The sequence below is a fragment of the Cajanus cajan genome, chromosome 1 (genome assembly GCF_000230855.2).
Source record: "Cajanus cajan strain Asha chromosome 1, NIPB_CcT2T_4, whole genome shotgun sequence".
Classification (NCBI taxonomy): Eukaryota; Viridiplantae; Streptophyta; class Magnoliopsida; order Fabales; family Fabaceae; genus Cajanus; species Cajanus cajan.
The window spans coordinates 10,937,597-10,959,217 of NC_138517.1; the positions used below are offsets into that span (position 1 = coordinate 10,937,597).

The 21,621-nt window shown below is 34.9% G+C and overlaps 1 protein-coding gene across 1 annotated transcript; it reads left to right on the forward strand.

Annotated features, from left to right (window-relative positions):
- The first annotated feature begins 10,439 nt into the window (after positions 1-10,439).
- Positions 10,440-14,105, forward strand: LOC145958369 (uncharacterized). Its single transcript, XM_083075375.1, has one exon. It carries the CDS (start codon positions 10,440-10,442, stop codon positions 14,103-14,105), a length of 3,666 nt encoding a protein of 1,221 aa, XP_082931501.1.
- Positions 14,106-21,621: the final 7,516 nt, after the last annotated feature.

Consider the following 21,621-nt stretch of genomic DNA (forward strand, 5'->3'; position numbering starts at 1 on the left):
GCTCAAGGTCTTTGGTTGCTTGGCTTTTGCAACCACCTTGTCTTCCAAGAGAACCAAACTTGATCGCCGTGCATCTAAATGCATTTTTCTGGGCTACAAAAATGGTACTAAAGGTTTTCTTCTTTTCAATTTACATAATAAATCTTTTTTAATATCCAGAGATGTGCTATTTTATGAAAAAATATTTCCTTATTCTGCACATGTTCCTTCTATGTCAGCCTCTGATTCTCTCTTATTAGATGTTGTCAAAGACAATGACACCACTATTTATTCTGATCCTTTTCCAACAACTACTTTTTCACATGGGTCTCCTTCCATACCACTTGACACACCTTTACCTTCTTCTGAGACAACTATTTCTACAGATAGACCTCCTTTTTCTCCTATAAACACTTGTCCTATTCCAACTGCTACTTTATCTACACCTGAATTACCCTCTTCAAACACAACTAATGATGCAAGTCAAGTCGTTATGCCTCAGACTAGGGTCTCAACCAGAATTAGAAAACCCCCAAGATATTTACAAGAATATTACTGTGAAAATCTTGCTTCTTCTTCGGCTGCATCTAACTGTCTTTATCCCCTATCTTCTTTTGTTACTTATAATAATTGTTCTCCTTGTCACACTTCTTTTTGTCTTTCTATTTCTGCACAACATGAGCCTACTTCTTTTAAGGAAGCCAACTCAGAGGAATGTTGGAGAAGAGCCATGGAAGCAGAACTTCAAGCTCTGGAGAAGAATCAAACTTGGTCACTAGTTAGACTTCCTGAAGGAAAGCGCCCTGTGGGTTGTAAATGGGTTTACCGTGTCAAATATAAGGTTGATGGCAGTGTGGAACGTTATAAGGCCAGGTTAGTGGCTAAGGGATTCACTCAAACAGAAGGGGTGGACTATTTTGAGACTTTTTCTCCTGTGGTCAAGCTTAGTACTGTTCGATTTCTACTTTCTTTAGCAGCTGCTCATAATTGGTTTCTTCACCAATTAGATGTTGACAATGCCTTTTTGCATGGAGATCTCTTTGAGGAAGTATATATGAAGCCTCCACCAGGTTTCAAGCTTTCCCATCCACGCCTTGTTTGTAAGCTACACAAATCTCTCTACGGCCTTAAACAAGCCAGCAGACAGTGGAACCAAAAATTAACTGAGGCTCTTATTTCCCTTAATTTCATTCAGAGCTCCACAGATCACTCCCTTTTTATCAAAAAGTCTCATTCTTCTATCATAGCTCTTCTGGTTTATGTTGATGATGTGGTATTAACTGGTAATGATATGGCTGAAATTTCTGCTGTCAAAGCATATTTGCATGCTCAATTTCACATCAAGGATCTCGGTCCTCTCAAATTCTTTTTAGGTCTTGAAATTGCTCGATCTCAATCTGGTCTTATCCTTAATCAACGAAAATATTGTTTGGAGCTTCTCTCTGAACATGGTTTAACAGATTGCAAACCTGTGAGCACTCCTATTGATGCTTCTGTTAAGCTTTATGCTTCTGAAGGTCTTCCTTTGGATGATCCTACTATTTTTTGAAGGCTTATTGGTCGCCTTCTTTATTTAACAAATACTAGACCTGATATTAGTTTTGCTGTCCAGCAACTAAGTCAGTTTGTTGACTCTCCAAGGGCCACTCACTTCCAGGCTGCTCTTCGCATTCTAAGATATCTGAAGTCTTCTCCAGCACTTGGTCTATTTTATCCTTCTCAAACTGAGCATCGTCTTCAAGCCTTCTCTGATTCTGACTGGGCTTCTTGTCCCAATACTAGACGCTCTGTTACTGGTTTTTGCATATTTTATGGTTCAGCCTTAATCTCTTGGAAATCTAAGAAACAATCCACTGTTTCTAGATCCTCTTCTGAGGCTGAGTATAGAGCCTTGGCCTCTGTTACTTGTGAGCTCCAATGGCTGTTGTTTTTATGTCATGACTTATCTATCAACATTCCTACTCCATTTTCTATTTTCTGTGATAGTCAGTCTGCAATTTATATAGCAAAAAATCCCACTTTTCATGAACGAACAAAACACATTGAAGTGGACTGTCATCTCACAAGATTAAAGATTCAGCAAGGCTTGATTCATTTGTTTCATGTGCCATCAAAATCTCAACTAGCAGATGTCTTCACCAAAGCTTTGTATCCAAGGAATTTTACAGAAGCTGTCTCCAAGTTGTGTCTCATTGATATATACAACCCAACTTGAGAAGGGGTATTAAGGATCAATATTTTTTGATCTTTATAACCATAATTAGATAATTGCAATATTGTTAGTCATTAACCATAAATAGGCAGTTACAGATTTGTTACTAGGATGATTATCTACTATTTGTAAATATATACTACTTTGTATTACTGATGCACCAGTAGAATAGAATTCAATAATAATCAAAATATGCTTTTTGCTTGGGTTCATCTTCTCACAACATGTAAATGAAGAGTTACCAAATATGCACTACATGTATCTATGATTTTAGACAATTTTTAGGTGATAAGTAATTTATTTTGATCAATTCTTTTTCGTAAATTAATTTTTTTAATTATATATCATATAACAATTTATCTTAATAGCTAGTAAACATGTGTAATTTATAGCTAGTCTTGACTCTCGATTAAGAAGTGAGGAGTAATAAGTCTTCTCTCATATTCAAATTGAGAGGTGGTCACATTTTTGGTACATGATTTTAGTCACAAATTAATAAAAAGTTGAGTTATGTTTTCATCTAAAAACTGTTCTATTTTACTCTCAGTTTCATATTATTTTATTTTAACTTATTCCTTTATAATTACTTTTCTATCACTAAACATCCAATAGTTTAGCCTAAACCAAAAATTCACCACGATAAAAAATTGTGGTTAATAAATAATAAGCCTAATAAAATTATTGTTAAATGAAATAAAAGTAAGAGATAAGGAGATTTATTGATGCAAAAGTGTACAGAGTGAGTTCAGTGATAAAAAGTATAAAAAAGAATAAGTTGAAAAAATGTAAAATAAGATGATAAAACATAAGTGTGCAATTCTCCCACTTGAAACTCATCACATGCATAGACTGTAACGCAAATGACAGCCTAGTGTTGGAGTTTGAAAATGACATTCTCTTGTTCACCTCTTTGCACTCTCATCCATCTTGATCTCTTTAAAGTCTCTCTTCCTTTATTTGTTCATATAAAGTAACCTTCTTTGTTTTATTCATTTATGGACTTTGATCCTTTAAAAAAAAAAGTTAAATCACCAACGACTATGTAAAGTTTTTTTACAATGACAATCAATCATATCTTTTAATAGTATCATGTTATTTGTTTATTTGATGAAATAAAAATAAAATAAAATAATTTAAAAGATATGATTGGTTATCAGTGTAAAAAATTTTACACTAACAGTGTATATGTGATTAACTCTTAAAAAATATATATAGTTTACCTTTTATTTAAGAATTAATCACTTATACACTGTCAGTATAAATTTTTTTTACATTGTCAACTAATTATATCTTTTAATTGTATCATGTCACTGTTAAAAGTAAATGTATTTATAGTGACATGACACAATTAAAAAATATAATTGATTGTTAGTGTAAAAAAACTTTACACTGACAGTGTACAGGTGATTAACTCTTTATTTAATCCATACAAATGATAATGATACTTGTTTCTTAATCAAATTCTTTAGAATTTAAATCATATTTTTTTGGTATGAAATAAATTATTTCTTATATTGTGTGTGTTTGTAAAAATGTCATACTCCTTCAACAAACTACAACAAAATACAAATTAAAAACGACCCATCATACTTTGCACATACAACTTAATTTATGTATGGAAAATTTGTTGAGATGTGTAGAACTTGGGTGATTGATTATTGGTGCATTTGAGGTGTGGAATTTTGATGTTCATTGAGTTGAGGGTGACCCTCTAGGTAGGTAGGTAGCACACTTATCCTGTGGCCATTTCTATATGAAGGTATGTATGTATGCATATTGCTTGTGAACTTGACATAGTGGTGAATAGTGACACGTAAACCCTAGATGAACCAGTTATTTATGGAGACGTGGGCCTCACAAACTAGAACTTAACCTCTTTGTGGAAAGTGTGTTGGATTCTTCCCTATCTTAGCCCAATAGCCACGTCAACCACTCATTGCATTTGCATTACATCAACACGTTAATTACTTTACTTGGACTTTCACATCCCCTCTCTAATCATCATCAACTAGTAGCACACAAACATCCAACTGCTCAAAACTCAAAAGTTTTTCCTCCTTTATAGAATCAAAAATCATACAATTTACTCTTTTTTTTCAATAATTTTTTATTAATATTCAAATTACCTAATTCTTCTTAAGTTCTTTCTTATAAGACACAAATCAAGATTTCTTTTATAACAATCGACTAAAATGCTTCTTCTATTAACTATTTTACAAATATATATATATATATATATATATATATATATATATATATATACCTTTAAGTAGAGTCCCTTTTCTGAATTCAGTAAGTAATTAATAGAATGAGAGTTTTATTAATATTAGAGGTGATTTTGAGAATACATATTATATAAATATTTAAATATATTTTTAATTTATGTAAAACGGACGAGTTTTGATCTTGTTTTTCTAAAAGAAATTATATATTTTTCATCTCTTAAAATTTAAAATCATTTTTTTGGTCTTGATAAATAAAATTTATTTTGATGATTATAAAATATTTTTGTTTAACTTTCATCCTTCTAAAAAAATGAAATTAATTTCAATCTCTAGTTTTATTTTAAGATAAATAAATAATATTTATTTTAAGTATCTTAAAAAAAAATAGAAATGTCATATATTAATATAATATTGTAAACACTATTAAGTATTTGATGATATTTGATCTTTTATTCATATAAGTAATTAATGAGTATCAGTTATAATAATGAACTAAAATGATTATCAATTTTATTGGGATGAAAAATGTGAAATTTGCTTTATATCTATCTAAGATAAAATTAACTTATTTTATATTGATTAAAAATATATTTAAGTTATATATAAATTTAAGATAAATTTAATGCTATCAATTAGTTATCTTGATTATAATAAACCAGGTAATTAGATCTTAAAAAAATTAAAGGGGTATTTTTTTCTCAATGAATGCTACACCAATCTCAATTGATCAAGTAGCATAATAAGTTTTTCTTTTAATTTTTCTTGAATGTGTGGTAACTTTGTTGGCCGTAAATAGTGAATGGACCACACCTAGAACATTAATTGTTGCGCCTATAAAGCAATAGAACCATATGTTATCTTCACATGTTAATCGATATCATATCACAGATTTTTAAATATTATCTATCGGCGAAACTTTTATTTTTATGTTAGTTTTTAGACTTACACTTAATTTTAATGAATCTTGATATATATATATATATATATATATATATATATATATATATATATATATATATATATATATATATATATAAAATTTATTCTTTATTTCAATTATTTTAAAAACAAATAAAAATTGGATATTGTTAAGATACGTAAAGTGTCGTGGTCAACTATCGAAAATAATATCGGTATTGTGGTTTAATAACAACTCAATCAACTAATTGCTCTTTTAATTTTAGAATAAAAAGATTATAAAGTTTTAGGTTTTTTATTCAATCGAAATAACAAATAACACAAGTATTAGAAAATTCAATAAATAATAATATATAAAAAAGTTACGTGTCAAAAATCTCTTACGAGTCAATGGCAATGGAAAAAGAAGCCAAACTATTACTCACTTCTTCTATATATGTAGGTAAATAAATTCTTTCTCACAAAATTTGCAATCTTTGAAACAGAAAATGAGACCAATAGGAGCTAAATCAAGACCTTTTGAGTGAACATTTAGGTTTTGATTAACCAGGAAAAATGATCTTTTCTAGAAAGCTTTAGTGGTTTCAAAGATTGATTTCACATGAATTTTCTAGAAAACTTGTGTAGTTTCAAAGATTCACATAGAGTGGAAAAGTCTATGTAGTAACCCAATTTCGTCCGGGAAATGTCAATTTTTGTTTTAAAAAAAAATATATATATATATATATATAGCAAAAAAGGTATATTTTAAAAAAAATAAAAATAAAAAAAAAATAATAAAAAAAAAAATGTGAACAGTAATTTCGGTGTGAATAGTATTTCCGTGAGTGAATAGTATTTTTACTGTTCATGAATAGTATTTTTTACTGTTCATGAATAGTATTTCCGTGAGTGAATAGTACCTGAATAGTAACTTTGTAATTCCTATAAATAGAGGGAGGGAGTGAAAGAAAAAAAGGGGAGAGGGAGAGAGAGAGAAAAAAAAAAGAGAAAGAGAGAGAGAGAGAGAGAAAGAGAGAGGAGGTTCTGCCCTAGTTCCGATCCCTAAGAGAGGAGGAGGTTCTGCCCGAAGTTTCTGTTTATCCAGAGGCTAGTAGCTGAAAGAGGAAATAGAGAGAAAGGGAGGGAGATCCGTGGTGGAAGTCACGTTCATCATCTCTTGTGTACAGTTCTATTTGTCATACTCTCCATTTAAATATCTAAGACATTTTTAATAATCAATTTCAAGTTTATTATTCCAAAATATTCATTGAATGGAAGGCTGAGCCTCCTATTAATTTATGAATTGTAATCATGTTTAGATGGAAGGCCGAGCCTCCTTATTTTCTCTTATCCTCTGTTATTTCCTTTTAAGCTTTCTACTTTACTCTATTTATCTTTAATTTCGTCTAAAACCTCATAACAATCTCTAGCAATAATTATAATTAAAATTTCATTGAATTGACTTTGGTGTACACCTTAGTTAATTTTATATTTTTAAGATGAATGAGCTGCGACAGTTCAAGAATCCTATATTTAACAAAAATAAATTTAAATAAAAAAATATCAACACACAAACATTTTCTACAAAGAACTACGTGACTCTGATTCTTCATTACACATGAAGATACGTAGGAGCAAGAACTAAATCTTGTCGAGCCAAAAAATAAAAAAATATATTATCCTCCTTTTTATATAACAATAATAATTTTAACCTTTTTTTCAATGCATAATTTAAATTAGTTAAATAAAATATATTTGATAATTTTAGTGAGATAAATATTTTATAAATTATAAATAATTAGTTTAATTAATTAAAGGTAATCGTCTTAGGACGAACGTTGTGAGGTGCTAATACCTTCCTCATACGTAATCGACTCCCGAACTCAAAAATTTGGTTTTCGCAGACTATTTTCTATTTTATGGTTTTTCCAATGTTTTTTCCGTAAAAAATAACATTGGTGGCGACTCCTCTTTTCCAATTTATTTTTTGCCGTCCCGTCGCGACTGAGGTTGCTACAGATGGCGACTCCACTGGGGACTATTTTTGAGAGTCAAGCCTATAATAATTAGTTAAACTAATTAATAATTTTTTTTAAAATGTTTATCTCACTTTTTATTTTATTTTATTTTTTGTTTATGTTCCTTATTTGTTGTTTGTCTTATATGCATGAATTATATAAATATGTGTTGTGGAATTTGAACTTTAGGATAGAAGAATTTTATTTTCTATATCATATGTGATGTGTTTTGTAGATTGGATAGTATAGGATTGCTCCCTTCACACACTTCACTTGCACAATTTCACACACGTTTATGAGTGGGGTCCTATGCCCGGACTTGAGTGCAACTTAGGATAGTAAGAGGTTGAGTAGTAGTAACCTTCTTGATGAACATCTTGTTTGGTTATTATGAAGGCCTCACTTAGAGTTTGATCCTTTCAAGGGTATTATCACCTCTAATAGTTTACCTATTATTGTGACTAATATCCTAAGAAGGGTTATTGGCTCTAGGAACCTGTTTTAGAACCATAGTCCCACCCTTTTGAGAGGAACACATATTAGGGGTCTATAGAGCTTTCAACTTAGGAATGCCCTTGTTAAGTATCACAGGAGCAATATTCTACCTCTATTTTCAAATTACATAAAACATAAAAAAAAAAGATTTTTTTTTTATTTCATAACAAGTATCATGCATTTCATTTCATGAAAATTTTAAAAAAATAAACTCTTACATCCTATCATGCATTTCAAAAAGAATCCCATAAAATAAAATAGATAACTTCATTGATAGCATGCTGCATTCATTTCTAGGTTGTTGGAGAGTCATAAAGACTTAAGTCGCTGTGAACACCTTTCGAGAAGTCATGGAATCAGGTTTAAGGAAAACTTTAAAGTTAAAGGTCAGACAAACTAACTTGAGCAGTTTGAGAACTCTCAGTAACATGTTAAAAGGCGGTCAGCGACGAACTTTTGTTGTTCGATATGGAAAAATCCTTAACCTATTGGAAGTAGACATACAAGAGGGAGCTGTCACTGCCCTAGCCCAATTTTATGATCCTCCCTTGAGATCCTTCCTTTTTCAAGATTTTCAACTGGCACCATTACTTGAGGAATTCGAACAAATACTAGGTATTGGCTTAGGAAATAAAAAGCCGTATATGTACATGGGACATTATCCTTCATTAGCCAAAGTTGCCATCTCCTTAGGGACTAATGTCAGAGAACTAGCAAGCAAGAAAGAGACGAAAGGGAGAATTGAAGGTTTCTCGCGAACTAACCTTGAGCGATATGCGCTAAGCTTAGCAGAGAATGAGAGATGGGGTGCTTTCATGGATGTGCTCGCCCTCATTATTTATGGGATTGTCTTATTCCCAAACATTGAAAACTTTATTGACTTTGCTGCAATTGATGTCTTCTTAGCTTTCAAACATGAGAAAAGAAGTCCTGTACCAGCCATTCTTGCAGATACATATCATTCTCTTACCTTGCGTCATGAAAAAAAGGGTGGGACAATTTTGTGTTGTATACCAATACTATACTTGTGGTTCACATCCTACATGTTCAAGAGAGGAAGTCAGATTGAGATTAAAAATAAGAGTGAATGGGCTTACAGCATAGCTAATCTTAGCGAAAAGACCATTTCTTGGTACTTGCGAGAACAAAACATCGATAAAGTGATTTGTCAATGTGGAGATTTCCCAAACGTACCACTCATGGGTACAAAAGGATGTGTAAACTACAATCCCTCTCTTGCGCTGAGACAACTCGGTTATCCGATTAGGAGCCCACCGGTTGAAGATTCGATCACTCCTTTCATGGTCTATGATATGACTAAGGAGTTGGATTTGCTTAACAAGATTAGACAGTCTTGGGATAAAGTGATTAAAAAAGGGAGGGAATTGGGAAAAAGAAATTGTAATGTGGAGTTGAGTTATCAGCAGTGGCTCAATGAGAGAGTCCAACATGTTAAATTACCATTCCAAGGTCCTATTCCAGTTATTAAAGAAATACCAATTCAAGAACCCATGAGTCAAGAAGAGGTCGAAAAACTTAAAAAAGAGTTGGCTAAATCTGAGAAAGAAAAAGAAGATATGAAGAAGGAGTTAATACAGGCCCGCCAAGAGTATCAAGCAATGCAAAGAGAAATTTCCCAAGTAAGACAATGTGTTGAACTAGCCAATAAGCGAGCGAGAATTGAAGAAGGAAGTAAGTTAAATACCCGCAGTTGTTTAGAGGCCGCTTCCACAGAATTAAAGATGCGAAGAAATGAACGTGATCAAGCTAGGGTTGATGGTGAACGATGGAGAGAGGCTTGGGAAACATCCAAAAAAGCTGAAAAAGCAGCACAAAAACAACTGGAGGATTTGAAAGAACAACTCAAAAGGGTAGTGGCAGAGTATGAAAGTAGAGTTCAAGATGAAAAAAGACTAAATATGGACTATCAAGCCACATTGGGAGAGATAAATCATCAGGTTATGGGCCTACAGGAAGAAATAAGGCAATTAAGGGACGTCATCGGAATACATGAAGAAAATCAAAGAATTTGGGCATATAATCTTGTGGATCGAGTTCAGCAAGTTAAAAACATGCTCCATGACACTTCTCACCTACTACAACGAGCTGAGGGAATGGCAATCCCACATTCCACTCCCAAAGAAATCTATGACTTCCTTGAATACTGTAGAGATATGATAGCAAAAATGAGAGAGATGGTTGTTAGCGGTGAATAATTTAAGTTATCATGATGTATTATACTATTGTTATTAATAAAATTTGCCAGCTAAGAGAGGATGTTCATGCAAAAGCTACTCGTTTCATATTACGCTGTGACATTCTAAAGGAAAAGTTTAATTGATAATGATCACAAAGATCCACTGATTCCATGACCTAGTATCTAGAACGTGACGATCTAAGAAACAATTAAAGAAAGATGATCCACGTGATTCATGTGATTTATGTCTCTCCAACAATTTAACATTTTCACATACATGATGCATAGTCACATTTTCATATCATTACATACTCATTAAATTTTCTTATACAGTTTTATAAAAGAAATCAATTATTGAGGCAAAGAAAGCATCCCTTCGACACCCTTACGGGACACGTACAAAGACCAAAATCATGGAAGGGATGGTAGATGACTTGGAGCAACAGCATGAGGAGCTGAGAGGAGATGTAAATCAGTTGAAAGAACAAATGGGAAAAATTTTGGACTTGTTGCAGTCAATGGAATCCAAAAAAGGGGCAAATGGAGAGTCGTCTAAACAGCCTCATGAGTCACCTGATTACCCTCCTGGGTTTACTCCACGCACGCAACCTAACCCGAATGTTCAAAGGTACACACCACCTGTCATCCTAACGACCTCAGAAAATGACCATCATGTTTCCACTTCAAACCTTCAAGGCCAAGTTCCATTACCTCCATATGGTTTACCTCCGGGATACACGCCACCTGTGGCTAATATTCCTGAGGGTAATCCATCTACCTCCACCTTAAACCCATCACATCCAACACAAACCCAAAACCTAACCCTTGAAGCTAATGACCCACAAATTCCAACCCACTCAATTGCTCATGCACCACCTAATGTAAGTCATGGCGAAAGGCCTCCTAATAACCAGGGATTAGTTCCTGCACCAACTGTTATTGTATACCATCGTCATTCGGAAAATATTTCCCATGATGATAAGCTTCAATCGTTGGAAGATAGATTAAAGGCCATAGAGGGATTCGACAATTATGGTTTCAATGCTGTGGACTTGTGTCTAGTTCCTGATGTTATAATTCCTCCCAAGTTTAAAGTTCCAGAACTTGATAAATACAAGGGAGATACATGCCCAAGGAATCATCTCACTATGTATTGTCGAAAGATGGCTTCCTGTGCTCATGATGACAAATTGTTGATTCACTTCTTCCAAGAAAGCCTTATTGGAGCAGCATTAAGTTGGTACATGAGCCTGGAGCGAGGAAGAGTACGCACATGGAAAGACTTGGCAGAGGCTTTCTTGAAACAGTACAAGTATAATATGGACATGGCCCCAGATCGCACACAGTTACAAAATATGATAAAGAAAGAGAATGAGACCTTCAAGGAATATGCCCAACGATGGAGAGGGGTAGCTGCTCAGGTACAACCTCCATTATTGGAAAAAGAGATGGTCACGATGTTCATTGATACACTCCAATCTCCATTTTATGACAGGATGATTGGAAATGTATCATCAAACTTTTCAGATTTGGTCATCATTGGAGATAGGGTTGAGATGGGAGTTAGAAATGGGAAGATTGCACACATGACAACAGGATCCACAACCATCAAGAAACCCTTAGAAACCACAAATAAGAGGAAAGGAGGTGAAACAAATGCAATGATGACAACACAAGTCAGACCTAACTACAATCCTATTTCTTTCATACCCAATTATAGACCCCAATATATGTATAACCCACAAATTGCAGCAGTTTCTTTGCCACCATACCCGCAACCTTATCCATCTAGAATGCCTTATCGGCCACCTACAGCGCCACCACAATTTCAAGTACCCCAAGAAAATCAATCGGCAATTTCGCCTCCCATGGTGAATAATGCTCAAAGAAGGGGAAATAATCAACCAAGGACTCTAGCTCCGATCCCTATGACCTACACTGAACTGCTACCACATCTGGTTCAAAATGCTCTAGTTGAGCCTCTTCCTATAAAGCCTGTCCAACCTCCATATCCAAGAGGTTTTGATTCAAATGCCAAATGTGAATATCATGCTGGGGCAATAGGCCATTCAACTGAGAAATGTTGGGGTTTGAAACACAAGGTACAAGACTTGATAGATGCAGGATTATTAAGCTTTAAGGAAAGCGAGCCGAATGTAAGAAATAATCCACTTCCAGGTCATGGGACTTCATCGGTTAATGCTATCAAAGAAGAATGTACTCCACAAGTGACAGAAGTAGAGAAGATCCGAACCCCCATGAGATTCATTTTTTCAGAATTGTGCAAATATGGGATGATTAAGGGAGAGTCTCGCAAAGTAGGAGTATGCGATTTCCACCCTACAACCACACATTCTATTGAGGAATGTGGCAAATTCAAGGAAATATTACAAGGCATGATTAACTCAAACTTTGTTCAGGTGAGCCAGGTGCGTACAAAAGAGGATGTATTGATGATTCAATCAAACGAAAAGTCCAGCATGACTACTCCAAAACCACTGGTAATCACTTTCACAAAAAACACTTTCGCGTCAACACCTAGTACCCTTAAGCCACTTGTTGTGCAAATTCCAGCTCCTTTCCATTACAAGGACACTAAGGCGGTTCCGTGGTGTTACGAAATGAAGGTAGAAAGTGAATATGTGAATGCCCAACAAAAAGAAGGAATTGACACTACAGAAACCAACGTAACAAATATCGCAGGAGTAGGTGGAATGACCCGTAGTGGTAGAGTCTATACTCCAGAAGAGTTAAGAGTAGAAGGCTTGACAAAAAACCATAAGCAAAAGGAAAATACAATTATCAATGAAGAGGTTTCAAGTGTTAAGAGGAGAGATGATGAAAAAGTCATGGGGAAAAAGAAAAAGGAAGTGTCGGATGAAGAAGTCTCAGAATTTCTTAAGTTTATTCGACAAAGTGAGTACAAGCTCATTGATCAATTAAATCATACTCCTGCAAGGGTATCTTTGTTATCAGTGCTGATGAATTCTGAAAGTCATAGAAAATTATTGATGAAGATCTTGAATGAAGCTCATGTGTCCAATGACATCACATTAGACACATTTGGCGGCATTGTTGGTAACATTACAGCCAATAACCACCTCACTTTCACAGATGATGAAGTCCCAGCTGAAGGAAGGGGACATAACAAGGCTTTACACATCTCTGTGAAATGCGCAAATCACATTTTGGCTAGAGTGCTTATCGATAATGGGTCCTCATTAAATGTGATGCCCAAGTCAACACTGGATCGATTGTCTTGTGATGGGACACATATGAAACCCAGTTCTATGATTGTGAGGGCCTTTGATGGATCACGAAGGGAAGTTATGGGGGAGATCGAAATCCCTGTCCAAATTGGCCCATTCACCTTCAACATAACTTTTCAAGTCATGGATATTAAACCTGCATACAGTTGTTTATTGGGAAGACCATGGATCCATTCAGCTGGGGTTGTTCCCTCTTCTTTACATCAGAAGCTGAAATTTATTGTGGAGGACAAGCTAGTGATTGTCTCGGGTGAGGAAGACATGTTGGTGAGTTGTCCTGCTCCCACCCGTTATATTGAAGCAGCTGAGGAGGCTTTGGAAACTTCGTTTCAGTCATTGGAAATAATTAGTACTGCTTATGTTGAATCTCCAATGGGAAGTCCACAACCATCAAGTGCATCCATGATGGTTGCAAAGGTCATGATGAATGGAGGGTATCAGCCAGGACTTGGGTTGGGAACATGCTTGGAAGGAGTCACGAAATTAATAGAATTGCCAGAAAACAAGGGTCGATGGGGGTTAGGGTACAAACCTACTCAAGCCGATAAAAGAAGAATGGCAGAAGAAAATAGAGAGAAAAGGTTGGCTCGTCTAGAGAATCGAGAGCCTAAAGTTCAGAGGATTCCCATTTGTCATCTTTATCAAAGCTTTCAAAGTGGAGGGGTGGTGCACGCAGACCAAGTGGCTATGATTAAGGAAGATAATGATGATAATCACGCCCACTTTGTGTGTCCGTGTGATCCATGTGAAGAGCTCCATAATTGGAAGATCATTGAATTTCCTGTGACTCTTAATTCAATTTCAAAGTAATTGTCACACAAACTCTACAATTATTCCCGTGATTTTAGTATGACTTTTGTTAATGGGCTTGCATGTTGTCTTTCAGTATATCATATGAATGAAATGCATTTTGATCTTTTTGTCATATGTTCTCTCTATCCTTTAATCTTTCTTTTCTCTCATTTATTGCTCCAACCTTCATTTTCTTTCATCAACCCTAAATTGCAGATTCAATAATAACCATGCCAAAAATAATAACGCTAATATCCCATGTCACGATTTTGATCACCCCATTAATGAGGCTGAAGAAGATGACAATGACCTGAGCACTCCACCAGAAATAGAAAGGTTGATAGAACAAGAGGATCGGGTGATCCAACCCCATGAAGAGGAACTTGAAGTAATCAATCTGGGAAATGAAAATGATAAAAAAGAAATAAAAATAGGAGTTGCTATAAAAGGGGAAGAAAGAAATAAGTTGCTTAAGTTGTTATTTGAGTATGCTGATGTCTTCGCGTGGTCATACCAAGACATGCCTGGGTTGGATTCTAGCATAGTTGAGCATCACTTGCCATTGAACCCAGAATGCACACCAGTTAAGCAAAAATTGAGACGCATGAAGCCAGAGGTCTCTTTAAAAATAAAAGAAGAAGTAAAGAAACAATTTGATGTTGGATTCCTTGCAGTGGCAAAGTACCCTCAATGGGTTGCCAATATAGTTCCTGTCCCAAAGAAAGATGGAAAAGTTCGAATGTGTGTTGACTATAGAGACCTTAACAGAGCTAGTCCCAAAGATGACTTTCCATTGCCACATATAGATGTTCTAGTGGATAACACTGCCCGACATGCTTTCTTTTCGTTCATGGATGGATTTTCAGGATATAATCAAATAAGGCTGGCTCCTGAAGATATGGAGAAAACTACATTCATTACATCATGGGGAACATTTTGTTATAAAGTGATGCCCTTTGGATTGAAGAATGCTGGAGCAACCTATCAACGAGCTATGGTGACTTTGTTTCATGATATGATGCATAAAGAGATTGAAGTTTATGTCGATGATATGATTGCTAAGTCCAGGACGGAGGTAGAACATATCACAAATCTACAAAAGCTATTTGTGCGGCTAAGGAAGTATAAGCTCCGACTTAACCCTGCCAAATGTACTTTTGGTGTGAAGTCAGGAAAATTGTTGGGATTCGTGGTTAATGAAAATGGTATAGAGGTGGATCCTGACAAAGTGAGAGCAATTTTAGAAATGCCAGCTCCAAGTACTGAAAAAGAAGTTCGTGGTTTCTTGGGGAGGTTGAACTATATTGCCAGGTTCATATCTCAATTAACTGCAACCTGCAATCCGATTTTCAAGTTACTGCGCAAGAGTCAACCAGTGATATGGAATGAAGATTGTCAAAAAGCTTTTGAGAAGATGAAGCAGTATTTACAAAACCCTCCAGTTTTGGTACCTCCCACCTCGGGGAGACCTCTCATTTTGTATATCTCGGTACTTGAGGAATCTATGGGTTGTGCACTGGGGCAACATGATGCATCTGGAAGAAAAGAACAAGCAATCTATTACTTGAGCAAAAAGTTTACAGATTGTGAAAGAAGGTACTCTCTGGTAGAGCGAACCTGTTGTGCTTTGGCTTGGGTTACTCGACGTTTAAGACAATACATGTTAAGTCACACTACTTGGTTAGTGTCCAAGATGGATCCGATCAAGTATATATTTGAAAAGCCTGCTTTAACGGGTCGAATCGCTCGCTGGCAAATGTTATTATCAGAGTATGATATTGTGTATGTAACCCAAAAGGCTGTTAAAGGCAGTGCGTTGGCTGAGTATTTGGCTCATCAACCCATAGACGATTATCAATCAATACAATATGATTTTCCAGATGAAGATATCATGGCTTTGTTTGAGGAGGGAGAGTCCATAAATAGAAAGAAGTGGATGTTGTTATTTGATGGAGCTTCTAATGCATTGGGGCATGGAATTGGGGCAGTGTTGATCACTCCAGAGGACCGATTAATCCCTTTCACTGCAAGGTTGGGTTTTGATTGTACTAACAATGTGGCAGAGTATGAAGCATGTGCAATGGGGGTTCTAGCAGCTTTGGAGTTCAAGGCTAGAGTGTTAGAAGTTTATGGAGACTCAGCATTGGTTGTCCATCAACTCAGAGATGAGTGGGAAACTCGGGATTCTAAATTAATCCCATACCACTCATACATCAAAAATTTAATGGAACAATTTGAGGAAATAACTTTCCATCACATCCCTCGCGAGGAAAATCAACTGGCTGATGCCTTGGCTACATTGTCTTCGATGTTCAAGATTAGTCAAGGAAAAGAGGTTCCACTGATAAGAATACATAATCAAGGTCAACCAGCATATTGTCAAGCAATAGAAGAAGAACCAGATGGAAAACCATGGTTTTATGACATCAAACGCTATCTAAAAGACAGAGAATACCCTCCTAGAGCTTCAGAAAATGACAAGAAAACTTTAAGGAGGTTGGCAATGAGTTTCTTCTTAAATGGAGAAGTACTTTATAAAAGAAATCATGACATGGTATTGCTTAGATGCGTTGATGCTAAAGAAGCTATGGAAATCATGGAAGAAATCCATGAAGGTTCATTTGGAACACATGCAAATGGACATGTAATGGCAAGAAAGATCCTAAGATCTGGCTATTATTGGTTAACCATGGAGGCTGATTGCTGTAGTCATGTGAGGAAGTGTCACAAGTGCCAAATTTATGCAGATAATATTCATGTTCCCTCAACATCTTTGAATGTATTGGCCGCTCCATGGCCCTTTTCAATGTGGGGAATAGACGTGATTGGTCCAATAGAACCAAAAGCATCCAATGGGCATCGATTCATACTTGTTGCTATCGACTATTTCACTAAATGGGTTGAAGCAGCTTCTTATGCCAGTGTGACCAGAAATGTGGTGGTCAAATTCATCAAGAGAGATTTAATTTGTAGATACGGGTTGCCAAGTCGGATCATTACTGACAATGGGACCAATTTGAACAACAAAATGATGAAAGAGTTGTGTGAAAGTTTCAAGATTCAACATCACAATTCTTCACCATATCGCCCTAAGATGAATGGGGCAGTGGAAGCAGCAAACAAGAATATTAAAAAGATTATTCAAAAGATGGTGGTCACCTACAGGGATTGGCACGAAATGCTTTTTTTTGCCCTACATGGATATCGCACTTTCGTTCGCACCTCTACTGGGGCAACTCCATATTCGCTGGTTTATGGTATGGAAGCAGTACTTCCCATTGAGGTTGAGATACCTTCTCTAAGAGTATTGGCTGAAACCAAACTTGAGGAAGCGGAATGGGTTCAGGCTCGCTATGATCAGTTGAACCTCATTGAAGAGAAAAGATTGAATGCCTTATGTCATGGTCAATTATATCAAAAAAGGATCAAGAGAGCTTTTGGCAAAACGGTTCATCCGCGAGAGTTTCAAGAAGGAGATTTGGTATTAAAAAAGATATTGCCACCCCAAAGAGATCATAGAGGGAAATGGACCCCGAATTATGAAGGGCCCTATGTGGTAAAAAAGGCTTTTTCAGGAGGAGCTTTGATTCTCACAAATATGGATGGAGAAGATCTGTTGAATCCGATAAACTCTGATGGAGTCAAGAAATACTATGCATAAAGGAGAGCACAAAATAATAACAAAAAGAAAAGGCTCGCTAGGCTGAAAACCTGAAAAGGCAGCTTAGGCAAAATTTAGAGTGACCTGATAGGCTGAAAACTCGAAAAGAGCGGCCTATGCAAAAGTTAAGGTCTAAAAAAAAATAAAAGAAATACCCATTAGACTGAAGGGGCAACTTTAACAAAGGCAACTTTTCTAAAGAAAGGCGGAGAAGGAGGAAGTAGATATGACAACCAAAGTGCGAAGCCGGGGCAAACTGGAAGGCCAAGGCAACATTAAGATGCTCAACAAGCATTTCACACCTTTAGAGGCCAATTAATGGGGTTCTCAAAATTGTTGATGTGGGGAATTAGTGTTGCTTTCCCCAAAAATATGATATGTTACTCTCCCATTGTTTTGTTTATCTCCACTCTCATATACTTGTGCTTTCTTCCTTGAAGCAATAAAAGCCCATATTCCCCACCATTCGTCATTTTTGTGTGTTTATTTCATTATTATATGCTAAAAGTGCAACATGCGATGCAAGAAAAACCAATAAATAAAGTCAAAAATAAGCTAAAATATCTCAATTACGATGATTGATTCTAAGAGTCACAAAGAAATGAAAGATTCCTAGCTAACTTTATTGAGAAGATTACAAATGTTGACAATTTTGAATTGTACTATCAGACAAGATAGCTTATCTAGCGACGCAATAATTTGACAAAAGGTCAGTCTGAACACTCATGCTCGTGAGGGGGTCAAAGGTTGGAAAAATGATGCAAAAATAATAATAATAATAACGGGATGAAAGGTCAAAACTCATCTTGTTATTATTTTTCCATTAAAACCATTTCATTGCATGTCATGCATACATCATGAACCGATTGAATGTTTATTACAATTTCTAAATTTGAATTTTCCTATACTTACTTGGTTGTTGTCCCGATTCTTAATGTTTCGAGCTCCCGTGCTCACTCTTTAATTTTCAAGCTTCTATCAATCGTCTGAGTCCCCGTGCTCACTCTTTTACTTTTTAAGCCTCTATGTTCACTCTTTTAAAGTTCCAAGCCTCTATCAATATTTCGAGTCCCTGCACTCACTCTCAATCTTTCGAGCCCCTGTGCTCACTCTATCAATCCTTTGGGTCCCCGTACTCACTCTTTTAATCTTTCGAGCCGCTGTGCTCACTCTTTTAAATTTTCAAGCCTCTATGCTCACATATCAATCTTTCGAGCCGCTGTGCTCACTCTTTTAATTTTCAAGCCTCTATAAAACTTTCGGGTCCCCGTGCCCATGCTTTTAATTTTCAAGCCTCTATCAATCCTTTGGGTCCCCGTACTCACTCTTTTAATCTTTCGAGCCGCTGTGCTCACTCTTTTAAATTTTCAAGCCTCTATGCTCACATATCAATCTTTCGAGCCGCTGTGCTCACTCTTTTAAATTTTCAAGCCTCTATGCTCACATATCAATCTTTCGAGCCGCTGTGCTCACTCTTTTAATTTTCAAACCTCTATGCTCACTCTATCAATCTTTTGAGTCCCGTGCTCATTCTTTTAATTTTCGAGCCTTCATGCTCACTCTTTTAATGTTTTGAGTCCCCGCGCTCATGTCTTTTAATGTTTTGAGCTCTCGCGCTCATGTTTTTTTTTTTAATGTTTCGTGTTCCTCGCGCTCATGTTTCTTAATGTTTCAAGCTCAGGGACGAAATTGGTGTTTTCTTTACTTATATTTTACTACGATAATATGGAAACAAGATTTGTTTATATTATCTAGTAAAATTAAGTAAAGAGGGGCAACTGTAGTAACCCAATTTCGTCCGGGAAATGTCAATTTTTGTTTTAAAAAAATATATATATATATATATAGCAAAAAAGGTATATTTTAAAAAAAATAAAAATAAAAAAAAAATAATAAAAAAAAAAATGTGAACAGTAATTTCGGTGTGAATAGTATTTCCGTGAGTGAATAGTATTTTTACTGTTCATGAATAGTATTTTTTACTGTTCATGAATAGTATTTCCGTGAGTGAATAGTACCTGAATAGTAACTTTGTAATTCCTATAAATAGAGGGAGGGAGTGAAAGAAAAAAAGGGGAGAGGGAGAGAGAGAGAAAAAAAAAAGAGAAAGAGAGAGAGAGAGAGAGAAAGAGAGAGGAGGTTCTGCCCTAGTTCCGATCCCTAAGAGAGGAGGAGGTTCTGCCCGAAGTTTCTGTTTATCCAGAGGCTAGTAGCTGAAAGAGGAAATAGAGAGAAAGGGAGGGAGATCCGTGGTGGAAGTCACGTTCATCATCTCTTGTGTACAGTTCTATTTGTCATACTCTCCATTTAAATATCTAAGACATTTTTAATAATCAATTTCAAGTTTATTATTCCAAAATATTCATTGAATGGAAGGCTGAGCCTCCTATTAATTTATGAATTGTAATCATGTTTAGATGGAAGGCCGAGCCTCCTTATTTTCTCTTATCCTCTGTTATTTCCTTTTAAGCTTTCTACTTTACTCTATTTATCTTTAATTTCGTCTAAAACCTCATAACAATCTCTAGCAATAATTATAATTAAAATTTCATTGAATTGACTTTGGTGTACACCTTAGTTAATTTTATATTTTTAAGATGAATGAGCTGCGACAGTTCAAGAATCCTATATTTAACAAAAATAAATTTAAATAAAAAAATATCAACACACAAACATTTTCTACAAAGAACTACGTGACTCTGATTCTTCATTACACATGAAGATACGTAGGAGCAAGAACTAAATCTTGTCGAGCCAAAAAATAAAAAAATATATTATCCTCCTTTTTATATAACAATAATAATTTTAACCTTTTTTTCAATGCATAATTTAAATTAGTTAAATAAAATATATTTGATAATTTTAGTGAGATAAATATTTTATAAATTATAAATAATTAGTTTAATTAATTAAAGGTAATCGTCTTAGGACGAACGTTGTGAGGTGCTAATACCTTCCTCATACGTAATCGACTCCCGAACTCAAAAATTTGGTTTTCGCAGACTATTTTCTATTTTATGGTTTTTCCAATGTTTTTTCCGTAAAAAATAACATTGGTGGCGACTCCTCTTTTCCAATTTATTTTTTGCCGTCCCGTCGCGACTGAGGTTGCTACAGTCTAGAAAATTAATTAAGTACGTCTATGTAAGTGATTATGACATTTTGGCTTCGTTTTACGGCGTTGTTGTTTCGCAGTTTAGAATACTTTTTATTTCAAACAGTGAAAAGCAATTTTGGACTTTTTATTAATGACTTGGACACATGTTTTTCTCGGAAAACAAGTTCGAAGAAATAGTATTCTTTTTAATATTTTCCATTATAACTTGCGTCAACGACCATGATCCATTGATATTTCGTGTCCAAAGTGTTGTGAAGATATGTTTTAATAGACTAAGATGAATCATAATATTAATAATAGTGTTTTATTTTTATGCATGTCCTCACAAAGTCTTGTGATATTAGAATTTGTCAATGATTCATGGTATCGCCTAATAGAAACCCAACATTTAATTATTTGAGATACTAATATTTGTAATTAAGAGATTGCTTTTTTTTCTTCTTCTCAATACATGTTATTCCTTATGTATCAACCTAGAGATTATTAAATCGAAGTTATTATTTAAATTAACGTGATTTTTTATATAAAAATTCCAATTTGAAACAAGTTAAAATTTGACATAATATAAACATTTTTTAGTGTGATCATTCTTTTTTTCCCCCTTAATATCATATTAAATTATGATATCCAATACACAATAACTATTATATGAGTCAAATTCAAGATTTCTTATTAAATTATAATAGATGTACAAAATTGATTTAGAATGGTACGATATACGTAGTTAGAATGAAGTGAGTATATACACTAAAAAA

What these genes read in the sequence shown, in the direction of transcription:
- LOC145958369 (XM_083075375.1), top strand. Translation starts at nt 10,440, where the DNA reads ATGGAAGGGATGGTAGATGACTTGGAGCAACAGCATGAGGAGCTGAGA.